This window comes from Myxocyprinus asiaticus, chromosome 14, assembly GCF_019703515.2.
Source record: "Myxocyprinus asiaticus isolate MX2 ecotype Aquarium Trade chromosome 14, UBuf_Myxa_2, whole genome shotgun sequence".
Taxonomy (NCBI): Eukaryota; Metazoa; Chordata; class Actinopteri; order Cypriniformes; family Catostomidae; genus Myxocyprinus; species Myxocyprinus asiaticus.
Window position 1 is genome coordinate 5,992,455 of NC_059357.1, and position 20,371 is coordinate 6,012,825.

The 20,371-nt window shown below is 39.4% G+C and overlaps 2 protein-coding genes across 2 annotated transcripts; both read left to right on the forward strand.

The window, feature by feature from the left end:
• The first annotated feature begins 480 nt into the window (after nucleotides 1-480).
• On the forward strand, nucleotides 481-14,793 carry LOC127451490 (carcinoembryonic antigen-related cell adhesion molecule 5-like). Its single transcript, XM_051716238.1, has 10 exons — nucleotides 481-484; nucleotides 3,386-3,673; nucleotides 11,668-11,937; nucleotides 12,071-12,340; nucleotides 12,383-12,567; nucleotides 12,714-13,008; nucleotides 13,582-13,806; nucleotides 13,915-13,991; nucleotides 14,471-14,502; nucleotides 14,658-14,793. The coding sequence occupies exons 1-10, from the start codon at nucleotides 481-483 to the stop codon at nucleotides 14,791-14,793; spliced, it is 1,782 nt and encodes a 593-aa protein (XP_051572198.1).
• On the forward strand, nucleotides 14,706-20,226 carry ccdc137 (coiled-coil domain containing 137). Its single transcript, XM_051716919.1, has 6 exons — nucleotides 14,706-14,845; nucleotides 16,307-16,434; nucleotides 17,478-17,700; nucleotides 19,600-19,679; nucleotides 19,781-19,860; nucleotides 19,950-20,226. Exons 1-6 carry the CDS (start codon nucleotides 14,796-14,798, stop codon nucleotides 20,139-20,141), a joined length of 753 nt encoding a protein of 250 aa, XP_051572879.1. The 5' UTR covers nucleotides 14,706-14,795; the 3' UTR covers nucleotides 20,142-20,226.
• Nucleotides 20,227-20,371: the final 145 nt, after the last annotated feature.

The window sequence follows — 20,371 nt, forward strand, 5'->3', positions numbered from 1 at the left end:
ATTGTTTGAGCACTGAAATCTTCTGACAATTTCCTTGTATGTGTAAGCAGATTTGGCAATAAAGCTCATTCTGATTCTGATGTTACTGCAAATAAATAACAGATAAAAATATCTAAAGATATATAGCCTAAATTAAGTTTGTCTGTCTTTAATCAGAACGTAATAAATTGCTCTTCACCAGAAACGACTTCCCTTTCCCCCTGACACCAAATAGCTATTTACAAATTGTTTTAGTAAACTCACATTCAGGCCCAGTTTCATCTGCTATTTACTGGCCAGTTTTCACAATTCATTCCATTCCTGATGGATAAAATCAAGTCCTGACCTATATTTTGTCTCATAGAATATGTCATTTGACTCTTTATTTTAATGTTTTCGAGTGGATATCAGTTGCTAGTACATTGTAGAAAAAGAATGAAGGGATTCTGTGTTCCTGTATTTTTTCTAAAAACATTTAATGTCTCAAAGCTGTTGCTTACGATGTGTGAGTGAAATATTAACAGAAACCTTTTTATAGCCAATTTTTTTTTTCAATACTAAAGTGACATTACATTATTACAGTATGTTTTTTAATTAGATTGTAAATGTTTAAATCAGGTTGTATATTTTATTTTGTGTACTTAGTGTAAATGTATCTGTTTAATGCTGTTAACCTACAGTAATTTAGATTGTGCTAAAAAAATATGTCTCTGTTTAAATTATATAATTGAATAGTTAAATATTTAAAAGATATTATCCCTAAAGTAGCTTCAGTGTAAATAGTACTTTTTGTTAATAATTTGTAGTGTAGCTAACTACTTTTTAAAAGAGTAGCTTGACTATATTTTACTACTTTAAATCATGAGTAGCTTTTCGCTTTGCAAGCTAATGTACAAAATAACTTTGGAAATATTTGTTCCCTATCTGTCACTCACTCGACGTTGTGTCGATGTAGTGACACTAGGGGTCACTCTTGGGAGCCCGAGACACCTCTGGTCTTTAATGAAAGGCCAATGAAAATTGCCGAGTAGTATTTGTATACCACTCCCCCGGACATACGGGTATAAAAGGAGCTGGTATGCAACCACTCATTCAGATTTTCTCTTCGGAGCTGAACGGTCGATGTTTACTGAGCTGACTGTTCATTCACCTCTGCTGGATCTGACGGCGCATTTCAGCGGCTTCTCCCTCCTCTGCACTGGTGCGCTGCAGAGAACGCCCCTGGGCGCTTCGGCAGAAATAAGAGAGTATATATTTCTAAAAGAGTATATTTCTCTAAAAGAGTGGCAAACACGGAGCATCTTTTTAAAGATGCGTCTTTTTAAAGATGCCTTTCCACTTGTGTGTTATTCCTGGTTGCGGTCATTATCTCTTAACTTCTGACGTTCACGATCGCTGTCTTTCGTGTCTGGGCGCGACCCACACGGAGAGCATTTGTGAATGGATCATGTACGCATTACGAGAACATGATCATGGCAACGCTGCAGTCGCGGCAAGCCACCCCAGCAGCTCCCCGCCTCGGTCCTTCTACCTACGGGTATGAGGCCCGTGCGGCTAGCACTGGGGGCGATTTGGGGAACCCAATGGGACCACCTCTGCCGGGTATGCCCCCACGGACCTCCCATTCCCCAGCATGCTCGTCTGCCCCGATCGGGCTTCTGGTCTCACAGCGAGTTCGTCCTCTTGTTTGGAGCCTGCAAAGCTGATGAGCTTTCGAGTGGGCTCATCCAGTCAGTCCCAGAAGCCTCAGCTGGGCTTCCCCCTCAGGTGTGGTCGCCCAGTCCCAGGCTGACGCGGAAATGACGGACATACTTTCCCTGGCAGCCGCGAGTGTTGGGCTAGAGTGGAACCCTCTGCTCTCCCCTGAACCCTTGCGGCTCAATGATTGGTTCCTGGGCTCACGCCGCCACTCACAGCCACGCCCACTCCAGTTCCTTTCTTCCCGGAAGTGCACGAGGATCTGACAAGGTCGTGGGAGGCACCTTTTACTGCCTGGTCCTGATCTTTCAGCTCCCCCGCCCTCACTACCCTCGATGGTGGGGCGGCCAGGGGCTATTCGGTGATTCCCCCGGTGGATAAGGCGCTCGCAGTGCACCTGTGCCTGCAAAGCTCCCGTCCAAGGCCTGTAGGTTTATGTCATCTCTGACGGCTAAAGCCTACAGTGCCGCTGGACAAGCCGCCTCCGCCCGCACGCCATGGCTCTCCTGCAAGTCCACCAAGCCAAGGTGCTAAAGGAACTGCACGAGGATAGTTCCGCCCCAGATTTGATGCAGGAGCTACACTCAGCGACCGACCTCGCTCTCCGGGCAACGAAGGTCACGGCGCAGTCTCTCATGTGGGCGATGTTGAACTTGGTGGTCCAGGAGCGCCACCTTTGGCTCAACCTGGTCGAGATGGGAGAGGCTGACAAGGCACGGTTCCTTGCTGCCCCCATTTCCCAGGTTGGTCTATTCTGCGACACATATTTCAGCAGTGAAGCAGCAGAAAGAGGCTATCCGGCACATCCTTCCCTGGCATGGCTCAAGATCCCGCACCCCGTCTGCTCATCGCCAAGGGTGTCGCCCTGTGGTGACTGCACCGGTTCCGCCGCAGCCCGCCCCTTTGGCCTGGCCCCGGCGTGGAGCCCACCACAGGAAGCAGATTTTGCTGCATGCCCAAGTGGCTGCGGTACCCAACAGTTTGGCAAAAGAGCGGTTTCCTCGTTACCTGGGTCACATACCTGGTGTGCACGACCGTCATCACAACCACCGTCCACCATTTCATTTTGGCAGGTTTGGTGCTCCAGCGGCAGTCTCTCTGCCCCTACGCGCCCAGCTGTGGCACAAATCCGCCCCCGATGTGACAGTTTCCACGGGTTACGAAGGCAGGCCTTTTCCTCCCCCATCCCAGGCTGTTCCGGGGGTGGTCACAAGGATCCAGGTAAGTCCTTTGATGTCCCTGAACTCAGCACGGCCACAACATGGCGTGGCACCTCAGGCTCCACCCCGCTGTTAGGCCCCACCCACTGGTACGTTCAACAAGATTGTCCCCTTGGTTCACCTCGCCCCAAACTTGGACGCGTGGCTTGCGCTTTCCAATCCATCGCGATGGCTGATCCGGACCATCCGACTCGGCTACACAATTCTGTTCGTTAGGCGTCCGCCCAGGTTCAGCAGTGTCCACTTCACCTCGGTGAAGGGCGAGAACACTGCTACCTTGCGCGCGGAGATCGCTACCCTCCTATGGAAGGATGTGATAGAGGCTGTCCCTCCGGCCGAGATGAAGAAGGGGTTTTACAGCCCCTACTTCATTGTACCGAAAAAAGGCGGTTTTAACAATTTATGTTGTTTAATGCTAAATAATAATAATAATAATAATAATAATAATAATAATAATAATAAAATCATAATATGATGTGTTTACAAAGATGATCCTAAAGCTGTTGTGACAGTAAAGCCTGAAGAAAATATGTTCAGAGAAGAAACTCTCATTCTCAGATGTGACATACAGGGTGGAGGAGACACTGAATGGACATACAGCTGGACTGTAGAAAGTACCAACTACTGGAATAAAAACACTGTCAATCAATACAAGAAACAAGAGTATAAAATCAGCAGTGTTGAACACACACACAGTGGTAAATACATCTGTAGAGGAAAGACAAGAGATGGACAAAACTCAGAGATCAGTGATGCTGTTACACTGACTGTGTCAGGTGAGTTTTGATTTGTTCATTATTATCAGTATAAACAGTGAAAGTTTCTGAGCAAATCTGAAATATGGTATTATTGATCAATTTCAGATGAAACAGAGGCAGTTTTAAGTGTTTCTCTACAGAAGTGGCTGACTGAAGGAGACTCAGTGACTCTGATCTGTGAGGTTTACGGCTCCTCTTCAGGATGGACTTTCAGCTGGTACAGAGATGATAATGACAGGAAATATAAACTCCTGTCAGACAGGAAACTACACTCTCAGTTCTGCTCTAGCGGTTACAAAATAAAACTGCATGCGTCTTGCGGAAGAACATCGTTTTGGTTGTGCTTCAGCTCTGCTCCTCTGCGCGGATGAATGTGGTTTGAGGCACCGGTGTACACATGGATACAAGACATCTTATCAGAACGAATGGACAAATAAATAACAAAAGAAAGGAAAAGACGGATATCTGAAAACATGTCATCTGAGCAGGTAAGTGCCATATCTTATGCTGTTGTTTTAACTTATTGGTGACATTGATGTTAATGACGTTACAAAATTTAGGCAACGTTCGTTAACGTTAGACATAATGATTGCTAGTCTGATAAGGTCAAACGTTGTAAAGTTTTTATAACTGCAGGACATTCTGGCCAAATTTACCATGTTAGTAACTAATTTATAGATTGTCATTGTTACCAACCAGTGGTCAACATCATTTCAAGACACACATGTCCTTGGCAAGACTAGGACTAAAGGATTTATTTATATAAATGATTGCCGTTATAAAGAAAAATACACGTGTGCTAGAAAGTGACAAATTCTGCACCGATTACAGTATAATTATTGTATTTCACTACACACACACAGACGTGTGTGTGTGTGTGTGTGATTACACAACTATACATAAACCATATCAATGAAATATCTGAAAAGCCAAGCCGATGTTGATTCAGGTTTTATTATGGACTCTGTCGCTTTCTCTTTTTGCTTGTAGACTGTGCTCTGTTTGGGGTTTCTTTGTTTTTATGACCGGTAATTCCCCGGAGGTTTGCCGTTTTGAATGATCAATGGTCAGTTTTTTTTGTTCGCTGTGACAACAAACTTTCAGCTTCACGCTACTCCCACATAAGCGCTACAGTAGCCGGAACTTACTTTCTCTGCGTATGGATATGATGTCAACACACACGGGAGAATGACATATGTATGCAATTGCCGACCTGACAGCTCTAAAATATCAATCATTATTATAGGTTTATCAAAGTGTAGTTGGGTAAAGACATGGTTTGGAAGATGGATTTTTGTTGCACTCTCTCATTAATAACATTTTGTTATTTAAAAAAAAAAATTAAAATAAAAGTGTAGCCTTAAGTGAAAGTGAAAATTTTACTCAATTAAAAGTCCAAGTATCTAGCCAAAAACATACTTGAGTGAAAGTAAAAAAGTACCACCTTAAATTGTACTTAATTATTACAAAAGTAAAAAGTAACTTTTTTCCTAGCTAGAATGAAATCAAGAGAGGAGATTGTGTGAGAGAGGATGTTGTTAAATTTGATTGGTTTGTTAAGCAATCTTACTTCATCCTTTCAGGACATTATGATGGACTTTATTGAACTAAATTGTGTCAAGAGAATAAATATTGTCTTGTGATTTTGTTGAAATGTTTTATTAGTGGGCTGAGTGTTTCCCATGTAGAAAGGCTGATGCTACATCAGTGGTGAAGGTCCTGATCAGACAAGTGATTCCAAAATGGGGAGTGCTTAAAAAATTGTCTTCAGACAATGGCACTCACTTTGTAAATAAAATTATTTCTGAATTGGTAAATAGATTGAGAATAAATCTGAAAACTAATTTTGCCTACCGCCCTCAAAGTGGAGGAGCAGTGGAAAAAAGTGAATCAGACTGCAAAAAACCAAATTGTGTAAAATAATAGCCATGTGAGCTCGAAAGGGAGCTTGGACAGCCTAAATAATTTACAGGTTGCTGATGTGGGGGGGAATCAAATCTCCTCCCCAGGAGAGTTTTGTGGGGCCGAACAAGCATATACGGAAAATTACACACTATGTTGTCTTTAACCAGAGCTATCAAAGCTGTTCACAGGTTAAGGCCGCATCACCAGTACAAGATGCTGAGTCACTACATTTGCATGAACCAGGGCAGAGATTCGAGGATCTCCGGAGGACAGCGGGGCATAATCCCAGGTGGTTGGGTCCATATGAGGTTATCCTGACCACAAACACTACAGTGAATTTTGCTGAATGTGATACCTGGACCCCTTCAGAACTGATAAAAGTCAAAGTCTGTAAGCCGGCCGATACAAAAAGGTGTCTGTGGTGTCTGTGGGGTCTATGGGGTCATCTGGATAATCAGCACACCTGGGAGCAGATGTGGGCCAGCAGATGTTCAAGTTCACCATTGGAATTGTTTTATTCATTCGTGTGTTGCTATTGATAATTATGTTGCCTTTATTAGATCCAACTATTGTTCTCATTCAGAGTAAAAGAGAAGTGCTTGTTCATCATGACCACTCATCTAACACCAAGCAGCACAACCATGAGCTAAATTTGTTTTGAAAGTATTTCTAAATTATAGGCCTACTGCTAAGAAATATGAGCCTAACAAAATGTTTTATGTATGTGCACACATGTCCTTCTCAACAGCATATCCGTATCCATTGTTTCCTGAACGACGTTGCGTCCTGAGTCACATACCTGCACCAATGTCAAGTTGCTGGTGGTGTATCGTTTAAAAAGGGGCAATGAGTTGCCTGAATGTAACTGTAATGACTAGACGAGGCATAGGAGTAGAGACTCAAGGGGATAAGAAAGTTTGGCCTTACTCAGGACAAAAATTTAAAACCTGTTATCATTAGTGCAAAGAGATACAATTCTTGGGAATTCTTTGGGGCTGCAAGGATACCCATAATGTAACTTGTGAACCAACCATTTAAATGATAGATCATTTGGCTAGTGGGGTGAATCAATTACTCAATTATTATTGGTTGTGCTGACAGACAGCCTACCCGGCATTACCAGAATCTTGGAAAGGTACTTTAGTCAAAATAAGAGCAAGAATTAAAGCAGGGTATGTGGAGACAGTGCAAAAGAGAAAGGCCTTAGAACGAAAAAAGGATGATACTTGGTGTAGATATGGTATAGCTGATATCCTGCTAGAACGTCGCGTGATTAATCGATCATCCCAATTTTGGAAGGCTTTCCTAATCCATAATGCGGTTACCAATTTGATGAACTGAATAAACAGAATCCATTACAAACTGTATCATTTTGCGAACGACACTAAATTGGCTATAACCCTTCTGAAAACGGAAGGTTTATCTCCGACAAATGACTCTTGAAAACCGAATGGTATTAGATGGAATTTTAGCTGAAGAAGGAGGTGTGTGGGTAAAAAACTGGAAAAGAATGTTGCACGTTTGTTCCAGCGTATGATGCTGATGGATGCAAAATATCTAGAGTGTTGGAGGATATGAAAAAGGTGCAAGATGACTTATTGCAGGATAAACAGGTTTAAAAAAACTCAGTGATTCATGGGATTAGTTAATGAAGTTCTCTCATGATATGTTTGGTAATGTAACGAATTTGCCATGGAGACGGTGTTAAGATCCATGTGCAGGAAGATTATTAAAGTACACAAGCAAACAATCCAAATCAGCAGGCAAATAGAGGTAGTTGTTAAGCAGGCGGTATAATCCAATACTCCAAAATACAGTCCAACAAGGCAAACAAAACAAAGGGGTATCCAAAGGCAGTAAATCCAGGAAAAGAGGCAATGGTCATAACAAGAGAACAATCAGCAATGGCAATGGAAAAACGCTTGGTAAGGTAGGGTAAACTGGCAATACTTCGCAGGGTCAAAATGGAACAGCATGGTATTTATATAGTTCAAACAGGAAATCACCAAAGAAGAAATGGTACAGAGTTAGTATTCAGGAGAGGGCTCCCTCTGGTGGTTGGTAGGAGGGGTAACAACCTTGGATGTTTCAGAACCCCCCCCTTTATGAACAAGTCCTGGTATTCTTCTACTGGGATGTCCCCTTGGTCATGGTGCTGGATGATTAGGATGGGCATGATGAAATTCTTGGATCAGGGACGGGTCCAATATGTCCTTGGTGGCTACCCATGATCTCTCCTCTGGTCCGTAGCCTTCCCAGTCCACCAAGTATTGCATCAGGCTCCCTCGTTGTCTTGAGTCCGTGATCTCTCTGACCATATACGATGGGGCTCCATCTACCTCCAATGGAAGGGGAGGCTCAGAATCTGAGGTTCCAGAGTCAGACTCCGGGTGGACGGGTTTCAGCAAGGACACATGGAAGGAAGGAGAAATGCGGTAATTAGCAGGAAGCTGTAAACGGTAAGTAACTGGGTTTATTTGACGGATAATTCTGAAAGGACCCACATACCGTGGACTGAGCTTCGTGCAGGGTAGCCGCAACTTGAGATCCCTTGTGGACAACCAGACCCTCTGTCCTGGCTGATAGTTGGGATGGGGGCACCTCTGTCAGTCAGCCTGGAAGCGTTGTTGAATTACTAAATTATTGAAACAGTATATGTTTTGTTTTTTCCCACAAATTTTGCACAGGTTGAACAAATAGTGATTTAATCTATGAAGTCAGTCCTTCTTGACTAAATTCATGTATTAACATGAATTATAAAGTTTAAAAGTGTAAAAGTGCATGTCCATGTAATTCTACTGATCACACAGCTAAAATCATCAGCTGCTGTTCTTACTCCTTTCAAAAAATCTGTTATGTTTATTATAAATCCAGTTGTATATTGTAAGTAATATATATATTAATATGAACTAACCCATCCATGTTTACACTGTAATAAACTTTTTTCTTTGTACTTTTTCAGTGCTGATTTCAAACATCCATTCTGGACACACTGAAGGTGATTCAATCTGATTCATGTATTTCATCATATTTTTACAATATGTGTGATTATAAACTAACTGTAACAAACCAGCTGAGAAAATTAGCGTTATGAAAAAAATCTGCACGTAAAAATGTCAATTTCTTCAGAAATACAGTCACTTCAGATAACTTGTTATAAAGCAACAGACACACAAAATAAATCTAACATTTAGTCTACTTTAGATTTACCAAAATATTTCAATGTTTCTGTCAATTTGTCTAACCTCTTCAAACAGAAATTAGTTCAAAACTCTTACTGATTATTTTAAGAGACATGATCTATAGTGAAACAAAACACATTGAATCTTAAGATAAAATGTAGAATGATTTTATAAAATATAATAGTAAGCAATTTGCAATTTGCCAAAAAAAGTTCAGTGATATTTACATTTGTGTGTAGTTACAGTTTTCCATCTATTGACAATCATAATAATGATGAAGATAATGATAATAATAACAATAATACATATTTCTGAAAACACAAATAATTAATTAATTGCATTTCCTATTACTCTGAACAAGTTGCAGTGAATAGTGGACACAACTTCCTTCAATGCTGATTTTAAACATGTAACTGTGTTCATCCAGTAAATACAGCACATTATTTTACACTATTTTCAGTGTGAATTGTTGTCATTGCACAGAAAGACCAAAAGTCAAAGTAATCGTACAGCCTGATGAATGTGTGTTCAGAGGAGAGACAGTCACTCTCAGATGTGACATACAGGAGGGAGGAGATATTTAATCCAAGATTTCTTTCTTAAAGCATTTTAAGAGGTTAGGTTTATACATTACTGTGTGCACTAGACTAAAGCCCTTAGTAAATTGAGACGCTATATAATTTTGTGTTCACTAGAGTCAGAGCCAGGATAATTTACCAGAGGGGGCATTTGAAAATTCGAAGGGGGCACAGATTTGCCACTTTACCATAAAATTTAACGTAGCTGAAAATTACGGCTCGGCGGCCATCTTTGGAACACTCCCGGGGAGCAGCACTTTAAAATATGCCAAAAAATATACAAAATTAACAAAAAGGGAAATCAAATTTGTGTTTTGTTGAATAAATATCTAATCAAATGATCCTCTGGGGTCCGTGTAACGCTTCACAGTTAATTTTTCAGACCATACCAATCCAAATGCAAAAATAGAAAAACGGTTTGAAATTTTCATTTTTTTCCGGTTACATTAAGAATAGATAATTTATCTTTTCTCTCATTTTCTTCCATTTTACTTTTTCTTAATTGTGACTTCAGAAATTAATTTTGGAATAATTGACTCATAAACAATTTTCTATTAAAAATGTTCTTGTGTGTGTGTCTTGCAATTTGCGCTGTGTGCTGTACCATTAGCACGGGGGTGTGGGTTAGGGAATGGACTGCATATTACTTACTGCATGGACGTCGAGGAGTTTAAAAGGCTAGTAGGGGTCACAACCTAATTAATATTATTATTATAAGTAGTAGTAATAATAATAATATTTTAATGTATTTAAGGCTTTTTAAGTAGCATATATTGCAATTTACCAGGTCCATTTCTCCTTGTATGATATTCACTGGAAGAAAACTGCTGCATGGTGGCTGGCTAAGTGAAGAAAGTTTTTTGCAAGTAAATTCCCTATAAAGGTGTTAATATATAAGAATAGATCCATACCAATACATTTATGTAGCCTAAGTTTTTGGAATGATAGAGTAAAATTCAGTGCTCTTTAACACAATAGGGGCTGGCTGGACTGACCAACGGGTACATGGCAGTTTTCTGCCATTTCAGTAATTTGAGCGCTCTAATGGCAAGTACATTTCGTAAAAAGGCATTCATGTATAGATCTATAAGAATAAAATTATGTAATTCCTAGAAATAAATATTGTACAAGGATAGATGGACCTGGTAAATTGCAAGTAAACTCTGTATAAATGCCTTATAAGAAAATATTAATAACCCTAAATTTAAAAGGAAATGAAAAGCAATCCAGAAGTCACCATTGTTTATTGCAAGTATGCTTTGTTAATAAACTTGATGCAAGTGATACAAGTGGCAGGAGGACTGACATATCATGTGATCCGTCAGTGCCAGCTTCTGCCAGCCAGCGAGAGATCAAACTCCCATCAACCACTGCGTGGAGCAACAACGTAAAGCCGAAACCTTTATGCTTGCGTGACCCACTTAAAATGTAGAGATAGATTGGCACCAAGTTTTTCACGCAAATGGTTTGTCCACTCTTTTACTATTGCCCACGTGCCAACCCTTCCGCGTGGCAAAGGTGGCACGTGTGTTTTCGGTTGTCGATCCCTGGGCAAGCCTTGTAAACTACTCCTCAATGTATATGCAGTCCATTCCCTAACCCACACCCCTGCGATAATGGTACAGCTCACAGCACAAACTGCAAGACAAAAAAAAAAAAAAAAAAAAAAAAAAAACATTTAAAAATAGAAAATTGTTTATGAGTAAATTATTCAAAAAATAATTTCTAAAGTCGCAATTTAGAAGTAATAAAATTGAGGAAAAGGACATTTATCAATTTTTGAAGTAACCGTAAAAAATGAAAAACGAAAGTTTCAACCTGTTTTTCTATTTTTGCATTTGGATTGGTATGATCTGAAAAATTAACAGTAAAGTGTTACACGAACCCTCTGGAGAGCACACTCCAAAAACATGCTTATATTTCAGATTTACACACTTCAATTTCATAACAAAATTCCATGAAATTTAATTGAGTAATCTTAAATAAAATTAAATTAATAAAACCTCAATATATTTTTAAATGTTATTCATGTAATTTTTATAAAACTTAATACATTTCAATTTGATGGAATTTTGTTTGTTTAAGTGAATGAAATTATATCCATTTATCAACCTAAATAATGTTTAAGACAACTTCACTTATTTTCATTAACAAAACAGAGCAAAGGGTAGTAAACCAAAAAGTAAAACACATTTAAAATATAATAACTAAATTATAAAAATGGGATCAGATACAACATTTTGACAGTGGAGGCACTAAAAAAGAAGCATTGAGACCAGTGAGAGCACAAGATCTTCTCTTGGAAAAACTTTTCCTATTCATGCTCCCATTGATTTTATATTAACAGAAATTCCCAAACCAACTCAGACTGTGAAGCCACAGAGTTCAGTGTTCACTGGAGACACAATTACTCTGAACTGTGAGGTGGATCAGTCAACAGAATGGGAGTTTCTATGGACAAAAGATTCAGACTTTGAATTATTTGAAGCTACAGGAACTAAAACAATCAGTTCTGTGAAAGTCTCTGATGGAGGACAGTATGAGTGCAGAGCACGAAGAAGAGAAAACATACATGTTCTCACAGATTACATTGAACCATTAACAGTGACAGTAGAGGGTAAGTATTTTTCCTTACATAATGTACTGTTCTGAGAACACAATATACAGTAGGGTTTACAATGAAGTAACTGTGTTCTAGTAAATACAGCAAATTATTTACATACATTTCACTGTGAATCGTCTTTGAACAGAAAGACCAAAAGCCAAAGTGATCGTACAGCCTCATGAACGTGTGCTCGTTGGAGAGACAGTCACTCTCAGATGTGACATACAGGAGGGAGGAGACACGAGCTGGCAGTACAGCTGGTATAAAGATGATTCAGTCATTGAATATAAACTACAGGAATACACAATCAATTCTGTTACTGAGTCTAATGCAGGTAAATACAGATGTAATAGAAAAGAGATTGGAGGATCACGATACTCACACACCAGTGATGAAGTTACACTAAGAGTATTGGGTGAGTGAGTTCATCTGTGTTCATCCTCATTTACATCATCAGTGTGCAGAAATATTCAATACATGATGACAGAATATTTTTCTAAGAGCATTACGAGAGGTCAGGTTTATGCATTGTGTACTGGAGAGACAGTGACTCTGAAGTGTGAGATAGAGTCTCATTACAGTAACTGGAGATATCAGTGGTATAAAAACAGCACTGCAGTGTCTGAGTCTGAGCGTTACACTGTAAACAGAGACACTCTCACTATCAGAGGAGATACTGAATCTGATCAGGATCTGTACTGGTGTAGAGGAGAGAGAGATGAAAGACCATCAAGATCACTCTTTACATTTGTTACTCTCACTAGTGTCTCTGCAAATCTGCAAAGTAGGAAATGAAGACAAAATCAACCAATTTATTTGTGATTATCATAACATCTTTATCATCTTTACACTTCACATCTGACTCTCTCTCTCTGAGCTGTGAGGATCAGAGTAACTCTGCTGGATGGTCAGTGAGAAGATACACAGACAGATGGGGGCTGCAAGATTGTTCATCAATATACTGGGGATCACAAACAGGATCTAAATGTAGAATAAGTCCCGTCTACACATCACACACTGGAGTGTACTGGTGTTACTCTGAATCTGGAGAGAACAGCAATCCTGTTAATATCACAGTACACTGTGAGTCTACAACTATTTATTTATTGATTTTATTGGTGGTTTACAATCAATGTGTAAAGCAGGTTGATATAATAAGTGCAGGAAGCATAAGATACAGTTCAGTAACTGCAATAATTAGGAGACACTTTTATTATTACTCATACTTGGAGTTAATCATTTATACAAACCCCTAAAACTAAGTCTTAAACTTTGATGTGTAACTCATACTCTGCATTGATGGTGCTACAGACATGAATCATGGTGTCCGGCTTCTTGAGGAGAGGCGTTCTATTACTGTGCTAAGTGGTCAGACTCATGATTACATCTATCAGACAGTAAAATGGGCAATGAAAGACATTTATTGAAGGAACCACATCTAGGGACCAGAATAGAGACTTGAAGGTTGGCTCTTTTGACTTGGGCCAAAAATCAATCTCCTAGCAGCCACCCAGAGCATCATATCAACCACGCATAACAACTGACTAACAACGTCCTGGCAACACCCTGTTTGAGGCATTCTCTTTGGAAAATGTTAAAATCAAGTTGATGTACTTTTATTACTTGTAGTAAGTGCACATTTCCTCTGTTCTGTAGATGGTGGTGTGATTCTGGAAAGTCCTGTTCATCCTGTGACTGAAGGAGATTCTCTGACTCTACGCTGTTTATATCGATATAAAAATCCATCAGTCCTCACAGCTGATTTCTATAAAGATGGATCCCTCCTCCAGAAGAAGACTAAGGGTTTCTACTACTGTAAACACACAGAGAGAGGAGAGTCACCCAAGAGCTGGATCTCAGTCAGAGCTGAGAGTCAATGGAGTCTACTGTAACTGTGAGGGGATTTATTTTCTATAACTTCATATGCACTCATTCAGATATACTGCATGATACTGTGTGTGTGTGTCTCTTTTTTAATGTCACATTCAGAAGTTCAGAGTTCTGTCCTTAACATGTTGAGTTCTCTACTGGCAGCTTGTCCATATCTGCTATTGACCGTCATACTGGTTTTTAAATGCTGCAGATTGAGAGGTGAAACATCTGTCTCTTTCCCTCTGTGTATCTTTTACCTACAAATACAAATACACAACACTATATTGTGGGGAGACTGGGGTTAGTTGTGTGGCCAGTCACCTAGTCTGGCAGTACTGGGGTTCCCCTGAATGATATGAGCGGGCCATAGGGACCTGTATTTAAAAGCAGGACATGTTTGTGGCTACTGACTTCCTATTGGGGTCCTGAAGCCAGTGCAATCACAGTAGCAGCAGAGCACGTGTGTGTGCGGTGTGTATTAAGGTTTTGTCATTACAGGTAGGCTGTTTTCTGTATTTGAAGTTTTAGGTTTTGTGATTTATCTCAAATGCAATTTACCTCAAAGACATCTGCTGAATGTCTAATTGATATCAAAGAGGAAACATCTGAGACATTGCAGATGAGCTAACAACCTAAAAAATATCCAAAGACTGTTTTTGTCTGTATTTCACAGTTACGTCTGTTGAAGACCAATGCCAGTATGCAGTAAGAGAGGAAGAATCTTCAATCTGATATGAATCTGTTGTGACAATAAGCTCTCTGAATACGCTTAAGCCAGGCAAGCTGTGCATTAAACAAATTTGCATTTTTGACTGGACTAACGTAGCAAATTATGATTTGTGTCACAACCCTCTTTGTAGACGTAACTTTAACAGTCCGCCAACAGGTGGCAGTAACGTGCTGATGTGCTCCTCCTCTCTGCAGCGCCGAAGAAGACGAATAGGAGAAACACGAGTTTACAGTCACGTGGGAGATACGCAGTTTAGAAGAAATTAACGATGAAAACAGAAACACAGCACAAACAGCAGAAGAAGGATAAGCAGTTCAGGTAATAAGATGCGTAATTCAGCTTTAATCAAAGTGTTCCCGAGAGATTTGTAATGAAATCTGGCACTCATATCAGATGAAAACGAAAATCGAACGAAAAACAACAACAATTGGAATGTAGAATAATTCATTTTTATCCATATACGTCACCGAATGCCGAAAAGAACGTTGTTAAGAAATGTTGCTGTTTAAATTTGAAGTACATTGTGAACATTCTATTTTGCCCACTACATTTGGCACATGCGCAGTGCCTGGACTGGAGAATGTGGTTCTTTGGTACCTTGAGTATCCCTGCATCCTTGAAAAGAATGGTTCAGTGTTGTTTTGTAAGAAGGTACACTATGTTTGGAATATTCAGCCCCAGTTTCCCCCATGTACTGTTATAATATGTTGCATAAGCGTAGTATTGAAATGTTGACACAGTACTGCATTCTCCTAAAACCAATACTTTATTTCGATTTTGGCAGAGCATGGAACACCACTAAAGTTATAAAGGTCACCCCAAAATTTAAATTCTTTCCTCATTTACTCATGGGATCCAAGATGACTTTCTTCTGCTGAACACAAACAAAGATTTAAGAAGAATATATAAGCCCTGTACATAGGAGGGTTGTTTGTAAGTAGATTTATAGTGCAAAAGGACTTCAATATTGATGCACACCTGTCAAATCTCTTCTGAAGACATGGATTAAACCACTGGAGTTGTATAGATTTCTTTTACTTTCATGAGAGTAAATGATGAGAGAATTTCCCTTTTTGAGTGAACTATTCACTTAACATTTTAAAAATGAAGGAATACAAAATAAATAAATACAAAACTATTCATTGTATTTTTCTCTTAAAGGTGCTGTAAGCGATTCCTACTCCCTGAAAGATATTAATGAAATAAGTGTTGTAAGAAATCTCACCTGTCTCTGTGACAGCTCTAGACTCTGTAAACAGCAAACAAAAAAGTGTCCATGGGCCGCACTCTCTGACTCATTGTATTGTAGTTGCAACGAATGATTGAGGCTTTCTGCCATTTTTCTGCCATGTTGTTCATAACAGTTGTCAGTTGAGGGCGCTATTTTGTTGCTGTTGTTTTAAACAACAGTTTATGCATGATGTCTGTCTCAATAAAGCTCATTTGGTATCTTTGGAGTGCAGTGTTTTGGAAAGAGGGGGCATGGCTAATTCAAGAGCTCAGTTTCGTGGAAGTAGAATGGCTGAAAAAGCTTACAGCACCTTTAATGCCATGATATATATATATATATATATATAAAATTTATTATTTTTTTTTTTTTTTGGAATGACCCACCAAGTTAAATTACTTTTAAGTGTGAATTAAACACTGAATTCTGGTTCTGATTAATCACATTTCACATGTTCCCCTCACATATTTTTTCTAAACTTCTAGAGACATATATATTTAATTGAATTACTGTTAATATCTAATTAAAATGGTATTTTTGTGTTCTAAAAGTATGAAGAAGTCAAAGAAACATGCTGATCCTTCGTCAGACGATCACCTTCAGCGGATACCTCAGCGTTTGCGTGAAATCATGAAGAGTAAGGAGAGGATGAAACAAGGCTCCCAGAAGAGGAAGAAAGGTAACTGCTAGTCTAACACATTTTTATTATTAAGTTCGAATACATGGACTGTAATTGCTGCTAATTATGCAACACAATTTGCCTTGGAACAACAGACCCATATTTGGGACATTTTATCATAGGCCTATCACTGGAATGGCAGTTGCATTATACATAACTCATATCTATCAAGAGCCGAATTGGTGACTGTGTTAAAGACCTTTTAAGTGTCTTTAAAAATCAGTTAATAAATGAAAAAAGAAAAGCATGAAGATGGAGGGGTTGTCGTTCAAGCCTTGAAGATTTCTGATAGTGGTGATGTTATCAATAAGATTGATTGAGTCAGGGTGACAGTGAGTTGCAGTATGCATTACGTGAGCCGTATATTGTCTGGGCTCTGTCTGCATACATTATTTGTGAGTCACTAACTCCTGATGCACAAGGTCGTAGCCCAAGGCAAGGGCAACGAAGGAGGGGGACATCATGCTGTATGCTCCTATATGTTTATATACAGTACTGTGCAAAGTCTTAGGCACATAAGATGTTTCACAAAAGCATTTGTCTTAAGATGGTTATTTATATCTTCAGCTTTAGTGTGCCAATAGGAAATATAAATGTTAGACTCCCAAACATAACTTTTGCAATAGAAATTATTAGAATAGAAGAACAGGGAGCCCTGCAACAGATGTCATGGCCCCCACAAAACCCCCACTGAACATCAAGTCAGTCTGAGATTACATAAAGAGACAGAAGCAATTGAGACAGCCGAAATAGATAGAAGAACTGTGGTGAATTCTCCAAGAAGCTTGGAACATCCTATCTGCCAACAACCAAGAAAAACTGTGTCCAGGTGTACCTAAGAGAATTGATGCTGTTTTAAAGGCAAAGGTGGTCACACCAAATATTGATTTAGCTTTTTTTTTTGTTTACTGGACTTTGTATGACATTAAGTGATAAATGAAAACTATTTATGGCATTATTTTTGAAGACATCCTTACTATGTAACATTTTTCACGTGTGCCTAAAACCTTTGCACAGTACTGTATATATTTCTGTTATTTCAGCCTCTACACCAAAACTGCCAAAAGGAGTACAAGGAGATATTCCTGTTCCACTCTTCCGCAGAGGGAGACAGGAGTCAGAGAAAGCGTACCTCCGCCGCATGACACAAGAGAGTGAGCATGTTTTATTCCTCACCAACAACCAGATAGAGCGAAAACCAGAGCTGGAAGTGAAAAAAGAAGAGGAGGAACAGACAGAAAAAAAGAAATCTATTAAAAAGAAAGGGTTAGTTCAACATGCATTGCTGGTGTAACTTGACTAATTATAGTGTATATTTTATGCTGCCTTCATGTGCTATCGGAATTATCCTACTTCCCACTTCTGAAGTGATAGTTACGAGTACGCCGTGTTCACGTGCTTTGTTGTCAGAAAGAACATGAATCATGGAGGACGCCAGGTTCATTCATATATATTCTTGAGGAACTTGTATTTTGACACCATAATACATATCACTCATTTAGCTTGCTGACGATAATGGAATTTTGGTCAAATTCAAGCTATTTTCAGTGTGTGAAAATGTACAACATGCATAGAATTGTTGCTGATATACATAAATAAATATGACCAAAATGGCAAGTGCTAACAATTAGCTGTATTTATAAAAATGAACAAAACCTGTCATTTACTACAGAAACTGTACTCTTCTCCGCCATGTTGAAAGTTTAGGACCCCTCCCATCTCGGAAACTCGGGTATCAACATTATCTCAGATTTTCCCAGTTGTTCACGTGCAACTTCCGAGTGGGAAACTCGTATTTACGATAATTCCGATAGCACGTGAAGGCAGCATTAGTCCCCAAGCTTTCCTTTTCGTTTTTATTTAAAATATAGTTTTTAATACAAAAACATGAGACCTGCCTCAATTTCTGACCACTGGTATTCTTGCAACATCTTGATCAAACACTTTTAATGTGTACAGAATATTTTGGAGCTGAACCCTAATCAAATTTTGAAGAATTATTATTGGTTAAAACTAAGTTTAAGGGGTCTGGGTAGCTCAGTGGTAAAAGACGCTGGCTACCACCCTTGGAGTTCGCTAGTTCAAATCCCAGGGCGTACTGAGTGACTCCAGCCAGGTCTACTAAGCAATCAAATTGGCCCAGTTGCTAGGGAGGGTAGAGTCACATGGGGTAACCTCCTCGTGGTCACTATAATGTGGTTTGTTCTCGGTGGGGCGCGTGGTGAGTTGAGCATGGATGCCGCGGTGGGTGGCGTGAAGCCTCCACACGAGTGCGTTGCCTATGTCTCCGTGGCAATGCGCTCAACAAGCCACGTGATAAGATGCGTGGATTGATGGTCTTAGACGTGCAGCTGGGATTTGTCCTCCGCCACCCGGATTGAGGCGAATCACTACGCGACCACGAGGGCTTAAAAGCACATTGGGCACATGCCAATTTGGGCATTCCAAATTGGGAGAAAAATGGGAAAATCCAAAAAAAAAATAAAAAAAAATAAGAACAACTAAGTTTAAATAGTTGTGCTCATAAGTTAACATACTTTAAAAATTTGCATTTCATAACATTTTGTTTTTATTTAATACTGCCCCAAATAAGCTGCACAATAGATATTTAAAGGATAGTTCACCCAAAAATGAAAATTCTCTCATCATTTACTCAAATGCCATCCCAGATGTGTATGACTTTCTTTCTTCTGCAGAACACAAATAAAGATTTTTAGAAGAAGATCTGAGGTCTGTCAGGTCCTTGAAATGGAAGTAAATGGGTGCCAGCACTTTGACAGTCCAACAGTCACATTTAGGCAACATAAAAGTAATCCACACTACTCAGATCTGTAGGTTCATACAATGCAAGTGAATGGTGGCCAGAAATTTGAAGCTCCAAACATCACATAAAGGCAGCATAAAAGTAATCCATAAGACTCCAGTGGTTAAATCCATGTCTTTAGAAGCAATATGATAGGTGTGGGTGAGAAACAGATTAAATCAGTATGTGAAAGTGAAAATGGAGATTTAATGTAAAAAAGTTTTTAAATATTGATCTGTTTCTCAACATCGAAGATACAGAACTGTACAAACAAAATCTGCAGTCTGCAGTAACACTCATGAAAAACTGAAGGACTAACAGCTAACTGTATGTAGTCATAGTTCTCATTTGCTTAATCTTAGGTTAAGTAAATCGAAACTACAGCAAAAGAAAAAAAAGTTAGACCAGCAACAGGAACGTGAAGAAGAAGAGATGTTTAAAGGTATGCATTTATTTTATTTTTTTTAAGCTTACTCTGTAAAATTCTGTATCCTCATCAAATCTCAAAACTTATCCTGAGCATCATTTGCTTTCCTCTTAAAGATGAGGTACCGTTTGGAGAGGTCGCAATGGCACCACCATCACTAAGTGTGAAACCAAAGAAAGCCAAAGTCAAACCTCAGGTAACTGTTTTACATGCATCTGCTCCTCTTTGGAGTGTTTATCTCGTTTTATTGTTTGTTCATAATTTTTAATGTAATTCCACCTCCAGGGGGCCCCCAAAGGTCTGCTCCTGAACTCGCTGCTGGGTCACAGTCCTGTGTCAGTGAGCAAACCCTCTATGGCGAGGAAGAGGATGATGGAGGAAGAGAGGGAACGAGTGGTACAGCTGTACAGAGAGATGAAGAAACAGCAGAGAGACAAACATGAGCAAGACAAAGTTGCTTGGAGGAACTCCACATGATACTGTACAAGTTTTATAATATTATATATTGCTATAATGTATTTGCATCATCCACAACAATAAAAAACCTTTTTTAAAACTGGAACATGAAGATTACTCAAGGAATTTGTTGTCATGGTACAAGTGGGCTTAGAAGAACTGTGGGTGTAAAGCATTAAAATATAAAGTTCACACTTTTACGTTTTACACAGTGTGTTATACAAGTGTTGTTGTTTGTTTGATTTTTCACC

Excerpts from the sequence above, each read along its gene's own strand:
- LOC127451490 (XM_051716238.1), top strand. Across the intron at positions 12,341-12,382 it reads AGTTACACTAAGAGTATTGG|TGTGCAGAAATATTCAATAC; the intron begins GTGAGTGAGTTC and ends TTACATCATCAG. Across the intron at positions 13,009-13,581 it reads TGTTAATATCACAGTACACT|ATGGTGGTGTGATTCTGGAA; the intron begins GTGAGTCTACAA and ends TCTGTTCTGTAG.
- ccdc137 (XM_051716919.1), top strand. The coding sequence starts at position 14,796 with ATGAAAACAGAAACACAGCACAAACAGCAGAAGAAGGATAAGCAGTTC. Across the intron at positions 14,846-16,306 it reads AAGAAGGATAAGCAGTTCAG|TATGAAGAAGTCAAAGAAAC; the intron begins GTAATAAGATGC and ends GTGTTCTAAAAG. Across the intron at positions 19,861-19,949 it reads AAGCCAAAGTCAAACCTCAG|GGGGCCCCCAAAGGTCTGCT; the intron begins GTAACTGTTTTA and ends TTCCACCTCCAG.